Source organism: Schistocerca gregaria, chromosome 1, assembly GCF_023897955.1.
Source record: "Schistocerca gregaria isolate iqSchGreg1 chromosome 1, iqSchGreg1.2, whole genome shotgun sequence".
In the NCBI taxonomy this organism is placed as follows: Eukaryota; Metazoa; Arthropoda; class Insecta; order Orthoptera; family Acrididae; genus Schistocerca; species Schistocerca gregaria.
Genome location: NC_064920.1, coordinates 291,481,217 through 291,493,936, shown reverse-complemented (window position 1 = coordinate 291,493,936; position 12,720 = coordinate 291,481,217). Strand labels below are relative to the sequence as shown.

The following is a 12,720-nucleotide window of genomic DNA, read 5'->3' as shown; positions in this document are numbered from 1 at the left end:
CCTCCTCCAGTATGGGAGACGAAACTTTATACTGGTCTGTGCAAGCTACTTCGATTACTGGCCACCTGCTTCGATGAGCCAGTACATGTATATTTAATACGATAGCCACATATAATCGATCTCAGTATGCAGGTGGTAATTGTTTTGGATATATCGGAAGAGAGGGATGCTGTAATATCTTATTGACTTCTGCAGTTGGTGTTGTTAGTGAATCTTTTATACTTCATAGTTTCTCTCTGCTGCATGGTACAAAATAACGAGGAGGGGGAGTATGTGTGACAGACATGAATGCACTTTGAGACATGCAGATCTCCTTCAGACTGCTAACTCTATAAGTACTTGTAGGTTGGAGATGCACCACAGTTCAGTTCCAGAATGCTCACCCTCCTTACAGTTCCTGTATGATGCAAAGTCTTCCTAATAACTTCACCAATTGCGTACAATGTGTAAGGCCGTTACACATTCTACAGAGTTGGTGGAGCTATGACAACATGTTCCCATTTCCACCTAGTGGTCAGAACATGGTTCTGTCATATTAACTCAGCTCTCTCTGTTCCTCCATGGGATACAGAAGCTGGTAGCTATAGCACTCTCGCAATTCCGCTCTGTTCCAGCTTAAATAGGACTGATCACATGGACAATGCTGCAGGGACGGCGGAGCAGAGACTGATGAACAGTTACAGAGAGACTGTCTAAAATCACGCTGGAGTTTTGCTGTATGGGGTCCTTAGCAGAAGATTCGAAAAAGGTGACTGGTTTCGAGGTATGAGAGTGCCATAGATATGATTCACCAGTGCCTGTAATCATTAAAAGACCTCTCCTAGGCTCCAATGGAAGTGTGTATTTGAATGGAGACACTTGATTGCAAATCACAGACAGAATTTCTTCCTGTAAATCTATAGATCTGAAAAGCTAGGGATTTGGTCATAGGATTTTGTACATTCTCTATGACTTCTATCCAGCGTTGTATTTTTTGATTCCTCACATAGCACACCATCTACTGTATGTAATCATTCTCAATCTGCGATTATCCTCTCTCTAGTACCTTCCGCCGCGGAAGTCGAACTCGCGGCAGAACAAATGGACGTGGTCAGCCCGTAGAGGGCTCAGCCTCCGCGGCGGCTATTCCGCGCAGCGAGCGCGCCACCGCTAAGCCACGTGCAGACAGCGGCCAATAGCCGCTCCCTCCGGTTTCGTATATAGGGACCCGCTCTGCCATAGTCCAACACCTACCGTCACCTTCGTGAAGCTCCTGTCTCTTTCCTCTCCACCTTGGCCAGTCTCTACATTGTAGTCCTATCCACCGGTTACTACCCCGACCTGTAGAAAACCTCCCGTATCCCGATGTTCCTTAAACCTGGCAAACCGCCGTCCGCAGTCTCCTCCTACCGTCCCATCAACCTTCCCTCGGTCTTCAGCAAGGTCCTGGAATCCATCCTCACCCGACGCATCCACCAGCATCTCCGCCAGCACTGCCTCCTTCCCATTACCCAGTGTGGCTTTCGGTCGTCCTTCTCTTCCGACGACCTTCTCCTTCACCTCACTCATCTCCTTTCCGACCAGCTTAATTCCCGTCGCTCCGCTATCTTCCTCTCCCTGGACCTCGAACGAGCTTATGACCGCGTATGGCATTCCGACCTCCTCTTCAAGCTCCAAACCTTCGCCCTTCCCATTAACTGCGTCCGTCTGATCGGCTCCTTTCTCTCCCACTGTCCTTCCTACATCACCATCCATAACATGGATTCCTACACCTTTTTTCCTTCCGCTGGTGAGCCCCAAGGCTCCGTCCTCTCCCCCCTTCTGTACCTTTTGCATACGGCGGACATGCCGCCGCCGTCACCCCCCGTCTACCTTCTCCAGTTTGCCGATGACACCGCCTTCCTTGCCCTTGCCCCCACCCTGCAGCGCTCCCAACACCTTCTCCAATCCCATCTTGACCAGTTCACCGCTTGGTGCAACCAGTGGATGCTCAAGGTCAATCCCTCCAAAACCCAGGCGATCATTGTAGGCAAAACCACCCCTTCCTTCCGCCTCCTTGATTTCTATCTCACCGTCTATGGCCGTCCTATCGCCCTTACCCCGACCCTCACGTACCTTGGCGTCACTCTCGACCGTCGCCTCTCCTGGACCCCCCATCTCTGGGCAATCCAAGCCAAGGCATGCTCCCGACTCTGTCTCCTCAAGCTCCTTTCGGGCCGTACGTGGGGTCTGGACCCCCTCCCCCACCATCCTCCATACCTATAAATCCCTCATCCGCCCCATCCTTTGTTACGCCCATCTGGCCTGGATCTCCGACCCCCTACCTTTTATAAATCCCTTCAAATCCTTGAATTCCATGCTCTCCGCCTCGCCTATCGCATCTGTCTCCCCTCCCCCATGTGGATCCTGTACAATCTCATTCCATTCCCCCACCTCCTCCTTTTCCTTGAAAGGATACGGATCCTGTACACCTCCCGCAAACTTGATCCTCCTCACCTGCTTGTCTCGCCCATCCGCTCCCACCCCTGCCCACTGCTGCACCTGTATTCCCACGTCCCACCAGGTCTCCATCTCTCCACCCTCCTTACCCTCTCCCAAGGTGGCTTCCGCCAGCTCCCCCTCCCTGATGATGTCCTCCTCCCCTCCATCTACCCCTCCTATCAACTTTGATCCTCCCCGCCCCACTTCCTGTGTCCTTTCCTTTAGGCACCCTCCCTCCCTTCTCTTTCCTTTTCCCCTGTCCCCTTCCCCCAACCCTCTTCCCCCGGGCTCCCCCCTTCCTCCCCTCGTCCTATCTCCCCTGCCCATGGCATCTGCTCTCCCCTCTCCCTCTCCCACCCCACCCCACCCCCCCTCCTCCTCTCTTGGCATGTCTCCGGACTCGTACACGGTTAGTGAACATTCTCGCGCCGGAGATCAACGCCTCGTGTTTCTGTGTGTGCCATCGTTTGTGCTTCAGTGGTTCAGTGTTATTCGTTTTGTGCACCTATGTTCACGTGTGACAATTTTCGTCTATGTATGTGTCCAAAAGTCTGAACAACTTTTATCTTAGACTCTACGCCGGTAAACGGCTCCATGTATTTTACAAAGTGTTTGTCTTCGTTTATATGTCCACTGTATTATTGTCTCACATTGTCTTCATTTCTATCTTGTGTGTTTCTCTGAGGCCAAAGATCGTCGTAGTATGCTGCTGTGGGCCTGCCTGTAAACAGGTTTGAAAATAACAATAAAGAAAAAAAAACCTAGTCCAGCCAGTCTGCTACTCGCTCTGGATTTCGTTTCTATCTCGGCGGCACTGCGTTTTGGTCGTTGATCGTTGTTCGTTGTTGACATTTGCCTGGCACTGGTTCCGAGTGGATTTACGTTTGGTGTTTGGTGTTGGGGTTTCCACAAGCCTCCGTTGTTTATCTCTTCCTTGTTGTGTTTCTCATAGTCGGTCGTGGTCGGTCTGTTGTCAGTTGTCGTTGGTCTGTTGCCCAACTCGTCCTATATTTACCCGGTGGTGCGTGTTCCACCGCCGGCGGCTTCCCCGGCTGGCGGCTCCGATCCGTAGCCCAAGGCGTTCCCGCTGTTGGTTGTGGTTACTACACTCTCTCACCTGAAACCCCATGGATGTATCACAGTACCTCATTTACACTGTCTACGCGGTATCGAGACAGAATGCATTAAAAATACTGTTTGTTATCGTGGGAAATATCTAGTAGCGGCATGAGGGACTTGCGGCTATTGGCTTAATATCACATTCCTTAGCCGAGTCCCTTTTGAAATTCGGTGAGAAGGGTGATTTTACTTCGGCCTTACTCCTCTGGTGACATGCACCTGCACTTTTGGACTATTAATATACACTCCTACCTCACCAACCATACTTAATGTCACAGTATTTGTGTGGAAGACCACTTTATTTGGAGGCAATACCATATATTCATTTATAAAGCAAGTACAGTTGTTTTTACCATAGATAACGTTAGCGATTCTTGCATGTGCCTGTATAATCAAGACCAGTTTTTATGCAGGGTGCAAATAACATAGTCATTTCAATCGTGTTGCTTATCAGACGATTACGACTCTCTTCCTAAGCCACAGTAATACCACTCACAAGAAAAACAAATGGAGTGCGTTCATCCTTCAATCAAGGACTTTCTTTCAATATTGTTTTTGGCCACCAGCATTCAGTTATTTGTGGAGTATTATACTTAGTAAGGGATGTGTGATAGGTTCGCTGTGATCAGCAGGCTTATAAAGTGTGTGTTCTGGTGTAAAGCTACTGTAGTCAGTGTTCCAACACGTGCAAAGAAAATGACTACATGCGGTCGTAAGGGAGCTTTGGATTTGACGTGGAAAATCGCCATTTCAGCTCATCGATAGCTGTAAGGTGGATGAAACATTTTGCGTGGAAAATTATGTCCGGTGATAAAAATGGTATATATACTGATATTTCCAGAGCCACAGTAGTCAAAAGGTGGTACTTGCGATACTTTGCTCATTGTGGAATCTCATCAGATTGGCTCTATGATCATAATATTTAATTGTAATTACAATGTTAAATATGTAGCTGGTTTCCTAGGACGATTCATCTCGCATGTGGATGCATGGCAAAGGTAGTCCCTGAGTGGAGTGAATTGACAATTGCAAGAAACATTGGTGGTAATGAAGTAAATGACTGGCTGTGAAATGACAATGACACTCGCTACGATATGATTTTTGACTGTTATAGCTACTTATTTGTCTCCAGAGAATAAGAGTAGTGATGAAGGTTTAGTTGATAAAGAAGACGTTATTACACAGACAGGGGTCACAACGCAGCTGGAGAAAGTAATAGCGTTAACGACTTTTGCTGAGTAATGCTGGTGAAGTCCCTGCTTGATTGTTCTGCATGTATGTAAATAATACCTGCGTTGTTGCAACGTTTCACTCAAAGCACTCGATTTTCTTAAATTCTGGATTATCCTCAGTTTCGATGAATGATCCCAGCTAGCCAGGATCAGCGTGGTTCTATTATATCATCTAAATGCCACCGCCACAAACTCCTAGAACCACTCCCATTCCTTACACAGGCTAGGCATACTGTCCCAACGAGGCGCAGCGATGTGCCAGCAAAATATTCTAGTAGACTGTATATTTTAGCCTCGGATCTGTCACATGGTATCACTACCAGTTTAGCCTTATTACCACGTCATCACCAGATGAACTGATGAAAAATGAACAAAAGGAGAATAGTAAACCTAGAAATGTGAAACTAAATTACAGTAAATCTTAACTTCTATATACAACTACGTGTACTTGTTTTGTTATGTGTTAACTAGTCAACTGAACAGGCCTGAGAGGTCTTAGAGTGTAAATATAGCTCTGCTCGACAGTTTTGACTGGAGGCTACTTCACTACGTGCTACTTACAAACTTAACAATTGTATTTTTCCTTTCTTTTTGTGGGTAATTTATAATTTATACTCGTTAGAGCCGGGCGGGCTGTTACAGAACCACGTTTATTTCAGTTAGTATTCCACTAGGCTATGTCTGAGGTAGTAGGGTTTCCAATTGATTCGATTGTGTGTGTGTGTGTGTGTGTGTGTGTGTGTGTGTGTGTGTGTGTGTGTGCGCCTGCGCGCGTACGAGCGCGGACGCGTGAGTGAGTGTGTGTGTGTGTGTGTGTGTTTATGTGAGGGGGTATGAGAACCTCAAATCGCAAATGTTGTTGTTGTGGTCTTCAGTCCTGAGACTGGTTTGATGCAGCTCTCCATGCTACTCTATCCTGTGCAAGCTTCTTCATCTCCCAGTACCTACTTCAACCTACATCCTTCTGAATCTGCTTAGTGTATTCATCTCTTGGTCTCCTACTACGATTTTTACTCTCCATGCTGCCCTCCAATACTAAATTGGTGATCCCTTGATGCCTCAGAACATGTCCTACCAACCGATCCCTTCTTCTGGTCAAGTTGTGCCACGAACTTCTCTTCTCCCCAGTCGGATTCAATACTTCCTCATTAGTTATGTGATCGACTCATCTAATCTTCAGCATTCTTCTGTAGCACCACATCTCGAAAGCTTCTATTCTCTTCTTGTCCAAACTATTTATCGTCCATATTTCGCTTCCATACATGGCTACACTCCTTACAAATACTTTCGGAAATGTTTTCCTGACACTTAAATCTATACTCGATGTTAACAAATTTCTCTTCTTCAAAAACGCTTTCCTTGCCATTGACAGTCTACATTTTATATCCTCTCTACTTCGACCATCATCAGTTATTTTGCTCCCCAAATAGCAATACTCCTTTACTACTTTAAGTGTCTCATTTCCTAATCTAATTCCCTCAGCATCACCCGACTTAAATCGACTACATTCCATTATCCTCGTTTTGCTTTTGTTGATGTTCATCTTATATCGTCCTTTCAAGACACTATCCATTCCGTTCAACTGCTCTTCCAAGTCCTTTGCTGTCTCTGACAGAATTACGATGTCATCGGTGAACCTCAAAGTTTTTATTTCTTCTCCATGGATTTTAATACCCACTCCGAATTTTTCTTTTGTTTCCTTTACTGCTTGCTCAATATACAGATTGAATAACATCGGGGAGAGACTACAACTCTGTCTCATCCCTTCCCAACCACTGCCTCTCTTTCATGTCCCTCGACTCTAATAACTGCCATCTGGTTTCTATACAAATGGTAAATAGCCTTTCGCTCCCTGTATTTTACTCCTGCCGCCTTCAGAATTTGAAAGAAAGTATTCCTGTCAACATTGTCAAAAGCTTTCTCTAAGTCTACAAATGCTAGAAACGTAAATTTGCGCTTCCATAATCTAGCTTCTAAGATAAGTCGTAAGGTCAGTACTGCCTCACGTGTTCCAATATTTCTACGGAATCCAAACTGATCGTCCCCGAGATTGGCTTCTACTAGTTTTTCCATTCGTCTGTAAAGAATTCGCGTTAGTATTTTGCAGCTGTGATTTATTAAACTGATAGTTCGGTAATTTTCACATCTGTCAACACCTGTTTTGTTTGGGATTGGAATTATTATATTCTTCTTGAAGTCTGAGGGTATTTCGCCTGTCTCATACATCTTGCTCACCAGATGGTAGAGTTTTGTCAGGACTGGCTCTGCCAAGGCCGTCAGTAGTTCCAATGGAATGTTGTCTACTCCGGGGGCCTTGTTTCGACTCAGGTCTTTCAGAGCTCTGTCAAACTCTTCGCGCAGTTTCGTATCTCCCATTTCATTTCATCTACATCCTCTTCCATTTCCATAATATTGTCCTCAAGTACATCGCCCTTGTACAGACCCTCTATATACTCCTTCCACCTTTCTGCTTTCCCTTCTTTGCTTAGAAATGGGTTTCCATTTGAGCTCTTGATGTTCATACAAGTGGTTCTCTTATCTCCAAAGATCTCTTTATTTTTCCTGTAGCCAGTATCTATCTTACCCCTACTGTGATAAGCCTCTACATCCTTATATTTGTCCTCTAGCCATGCCTGCTTAGCCATTTTGCATTTCTTGTAGATCTCATTTTTCAGTCATTTGTATTCCTTTTTGCCTGCTTCATTTACGGCATTTTTTATATTTTCTCCTTTCACCAATTATATTCAATATTTCTTCTGTTTCCCAATGATTTCTACTAGCCCTCGTCTTTTCATCTACTTGATCCTCTGCTGCCTTCACTACTTCGCAAATAGTAAATTAAAAATATTCGCAGTATAAAAGTTATGGCAGGTATAGTTTGACAATGTGAAAACTAATAGAAAATTACTTTTTTTATTTTTAAACAGTTACATTGATGGTGCCTACATCTACCTCCACAACTACATCATAATACACAAGCCGTCTGACGGTGTGTGGCAGAAGGTACTTCTGATACCACAAACTGATATCACCTTCTCTGTTCCACTCGCGAATGGCACGTGGAAAGGACTACTGTCAATAAGTCTCTGTTTTAGCTGTAATTTCTCGATTTTCTCGTCATAGTCATTTCGAAAGGTGTATGTGGGAGGGAATAATACACTATTGGCCATTACAATTGCTACACCACGAAGATGACGTGCTACAGACGCGAAATTTAACCGACAGGAAGAAGCTGCTGTGATATACAAATGATTAGCTTTCCAGAACATTCACACAAGGTTGGCGCCAGTGGCGACAGCTACTACGTGCTGATATGAGGAAAGTTTCCAACCGATTTCTCATACACATACAGCAGTTGACCGGCGTTTCCTGGTGAAACTTTGTTGTGATGCCTCGTGTTAGGAGGAGAATTGCATAACATCACGTTTCCGATTTTGATATAGGTCGGACTGTAGCCAATCGCGATTGCGGTTTATCGAATCGCGACATTGCTGCTCGCAATGGTCGAGATCCAATGACTGTTGGCAGAATATGGAATCGGTGGGTTCAGGAGGGTAATACGGAACGCCATGCTGGATCCCAACGGCCTCGTATCACTAGCAGTCGAGATGACAGGCATCTTATCCACATGGCTGTAACGGATCGTGCAGCCACGTTTCGATCCCTGAGTCAACAGATGGGGACGTTTGCTAGACAACAACCATCTGCACGAACTATGACGACGTTTGCAGCAGCAGAGACTATCAGCTCGGAGACCATGGCTGCGGTTACCCTTGACACTGCATCACAGACAGGAGCGCCTGCGATGATGTACTCAACGACGAACCTGGTTTCACGAATGACAAAATGTCATTTTTTCGGATGCATCCAGGTTTTGTTTACAGCATCATTATGGTGGCAACCGTGTTTGGCGACATCGCGGTGAACGCACATTGGAAGCGTGTATTCGTCATCGCCACACGGGCGTATCACCCGGCATGATGGTATGGGGTGTCATTGGCTACACGCCTGCGATGATGTACTCAACGACGAACCTGGTTTCACGAATGACAAAATGTCATTTTTTCGGATGCATCCAGGTTTTGTTTACAGCATCATTATGGTGGCAACCGTGTTTGGCGACATCGCGGTGAACGCACATTGGAAGCGTGTATTCGTCATCGCCACACGGGCGTATCACCCGGCATGATGGTATGGGGTGTCATTGGTTACACGTCTCGGTTACCTCTTGTTCGCATGGACGGCACTTTGAACAGTGGACGTTACGTTTCAGATGTGTTACGCCCCGTGGTTCTACCCTTCATTCGACCCCTGCGAAACCCTACATTTCAGCAGGATAATGCACGACCGCATGTTGCAGGTCCTGTACGGGCCTTTCTGGATACAGAAAATGTTAGACTGCTGCCCTGGTCAGCACATTCTCCAGATCTCTCACCAATTGAAAACTTCTGGTCAATGGTGGCCGAGCAACTGGCTCGTCACAATACGCCAGTCACTACTCTTGATGAACTGTGGTATCGTGTTGAAGCTGCATGGGCAGCTGTACCTGTACACGTCATCCAAGCTCTGTTTGACTCAATGCAAAGGCGTATCAAAGCCGTTATTACGGTCAGAGGTGGTTGTTTTGGGTACTGATTTCTCAGGATCTGTGCACACAAATTGCGTGAAAATGTATTCACATGTCAGTTCTAGTACAATACATTTGTTCAATGAATACCCGTTTATCATCTGCATGTCTTCTTGGTGTAGCAATTTTAATGGTCAGTAGTGTATTCTCCCACTTCACATCAAAGTCGTAACTTCGTCTAACAAATTTCAAATCATAAAATTATTCCTTATAACCTGAAATGATTCCAAGTCCAGCGACGGGCGGAAATTTTCAGACCAGTCTCAGCTGAAATGTATCTAAGTTTCATATCCTAGCAACTTTTCTCCAACAGTGTGGCAGTTACATCATTAATCTCCGAACTCTTCTCACTTACATGTATCGTATTGCTTCTGGTTAGCAAGAGACTCCCCGCTTCAGTCAATAGCAGAGACCGAGCACACTGGACTCGCATTCGGAATCAGGATTGTTCAAAAACGCGTCCGGCCATATAGATTTGGGTTTTCCGTGATTTCCCTCAATCGCTTCAGGCAAATACCGGGATGGTTTCTTTGAAAGGGCACGGCAGATTTCCTTCCTCATCCTTGACACAATCAGAGCATATGCTCCATCTCTCTTGACCTCGATGTCGACTCCCTTCCTTCCTATACTCGTTAGCTGTGGATTGCCACCAGCTCTGTCTAGCAAACAACTCACCGTAGATTGCTCTTTCTGCTGCTTTTCTTAGTCGCCATGACCGTTTTTCCGAGCCATAGAAATCTCATTTTGAGTCCCTATTTTAACGTTATTCATTTCACGCATTTGCTACACATTTCAGTTGGTCTGCCTTCCCAGCGAGCGCCTATATTTATGTTTACAAATTTTATTTATTTATATCTTCTTTTACATTCTTTAAAATACCATTGTTACTCTTAGCGGCAAATAAATTCACGCAATAGGTGACTTGTACAAAATTAGAACAAAGCTATTACATTCTCACATACTAAAAAAGATTTGAAATGATAATTAAATGGACACCCTAGCTGCAAACAGGCGTTTGCTTACATGGCAGACGCTCTATCCATCGCCAATGAAGTATATCAACGCCTGTTTGCAGTTCGGGTGTCCACTTAATTATCATTCCATTCTAGCGAAAGCTGCGTGGTCATCAACGATAACTGTTCTTTCGAGAACAGATACTATCTTCATATATAGTTAAGAAAGGTTGATCACCAGCGAGTTTTTTACTTGTATGCGCCATACACGATTTTTTCTACAGTTAAGTATAAAATATACAAAAGTTGTAATAATGTACGAGGTAAGGTTAGGAGTGTACTGTCATAAACCTCACGGTCTCGTCTGCAACGATGGAACAAATGTTGTAGGGAAGTTTCTTGTTCTACTGTCGCATGATGATCGGAAAATTTGGGAGGAAGAGAAGGAGTTTAGGAAAGGGAGAAATATGGTGGAAATGATTAATCTGTGGGTCCAAATCAGGTATTACGTACTCGCGAGTTACGTTTGAGTACTGTGTACGACCAAGGCTGCAATTGAAAAAAAACGAAACTTACCAGAAATACGCAATGCAACAGATTTTTATGTTTCTTAATAAAGCACTACTGGGTCTATGTGAAAGATATTTGCGTTCTTATTCTAGAGCTATGGGCGGTGGTAAACAACGCAGGAATCGCCGACTTAGGCGAGGTGGACATCACGCCGCTGGAGAAATTCCAGCAGGTATTGGACGTGAACACGATGGGCGCCATAAGGGTCTCCAAAGCGTTCCTGCCGCTCCTCAAGAAGTCTAAGGGCCGCCTCGTCAACGTCACCAGCCCTATAGGTAAGTAAGGTAATTGCATATGTGTCGGGGTACGTTGACTTAGCACCAGAAAAAACAGAAAAACGTTGACAAAGTAAGGAATAGAAAGCAAACTACTGAGAAAGGAGAAAGTTGTTCACTGCAGAAAGTTTTATTAGCATGTGATGGGATCCTTTGCGAAGTGATGTTTTTTAATTTCTGAGAGCGTTACCAGCAAATCCACTTTTACGTGGTGTAATGCGAAGTTGAGGCTTGATCCCAGAGCACGTAATTGGTGGCTGTAGTAAATAAACAGCAGACGATGACATACATAAATTGAAAGATACACACTTTTTTTTATCAAAAGTGATTACAACACCACGAAAAGGAAGTTTGACATTCACGTCACACACTATTGTTGAGAGTGCCGTTAGTCGTATTTAGAACCTAGTGTCCCTCGCGATGGGTTCATGTGTGACGGACTACAGTCAGGGATTGTGAAAGAACTGAGAACGAAATCGGCAGGTCCTTTTCGAAGGAACCATTAAGGTACGGCGAGTGAGTGATTTAAGGAAACCAGCGAAGACTGAAATCCTGGCGTCAGAACGGGTATCGGAACCCAGCTGCTCCCGGTTACCACTCGAGAGTTCTACGAGCTCCGCCACCTCGCTCGGCCACGCTGTACCCGCGTGTAAATCATCCGGTGGATGACAACGGGAGCTCTCAGACGCCGTGCACGGACAGCAGAAGATTGTAAGGACAAGGAGGAAGGTCTGAAGAACATCGAAGCATGGTACGCTACTGGCCATTAAAATTGCTACACCACGAAGATGACATGCTACAGACGCGAAATTTAAGTGACAGGAAGAATATTCTGTGATATGCAAATGATTAGCTTTTCAGAGCACTCACACAAGGTTGGCGCCGGTGGTGACACGTACAACGTGCTGAAATGACGAAAGTTTCCAACGGATTTCTCATACACAAACAGCAGTTGACCGGCGTTGCCTGGTAGAACATTGTTGTGATGTGTCGTGTAAGGAGGAGAAATGCGTACCATCACGTTTCCGACTTTGATAAAGATCGGATTGTAGCCTATCGCGATTGCGGTTTATCGTATCGCGACATTGCTGCTCGCAGTGGTCGAGATCGAATGAGCGTTAGCAGAATATGGAATCGGTGGGTTCAGGACGGTAATACGGAAAACGCCGTGCTGGATCCCAACGGCCTCGTATCACTAGCAGTCGAGATGACAGGCATCTTATCCGCATGGCTGTAACGGATCGTTATCAATGTGATACACACCGCAAGTATATTCCCTTAACGCAACAGAATGTACTTGCTATTGGAAAAAGGTTTTCATTGCAATGAAAGACGCCCATCGTCCGTACGTGATACTGTCCCTTAGCTCTATTGACTCACGAACTTCTGAGGCTGTAGGACTACATACCCAAAACATCCATTGGCACATAGCTGCCTCCACTCTTCTGTTTGATCATCATCCGCCAGCCAAATTACGCAATCGT

General features: G+C 45.3%; 1 protein-coding gene across 4 annotated transcripts in view; it reads left to right on the top strand.

Annotated features, from left to right (window-relative positions):
- LOC126341510 (estradiol 17-beta-dehydrogenase 2-like) overlaps positions 1-12,720 on the top strand; it is a 172,401-nt gene that overhangs the window by 74,496 nt on the left and 85,185 nt on the right. For all 4 annotated transcript variants that reach the window (XM_050001779.1, XM_050001778.1, XM_050001781.1 and 1 more), the window contains one exon: positions 11,054-11,236. In XM_050001779.1, coding sequence (XP_049857736.1) covers positions 11,054-11,236 — 183 coding nt within the window. The remainder of the gene's footprint in view (positions 1-11,053; positions 11,237-12,720) is intronic.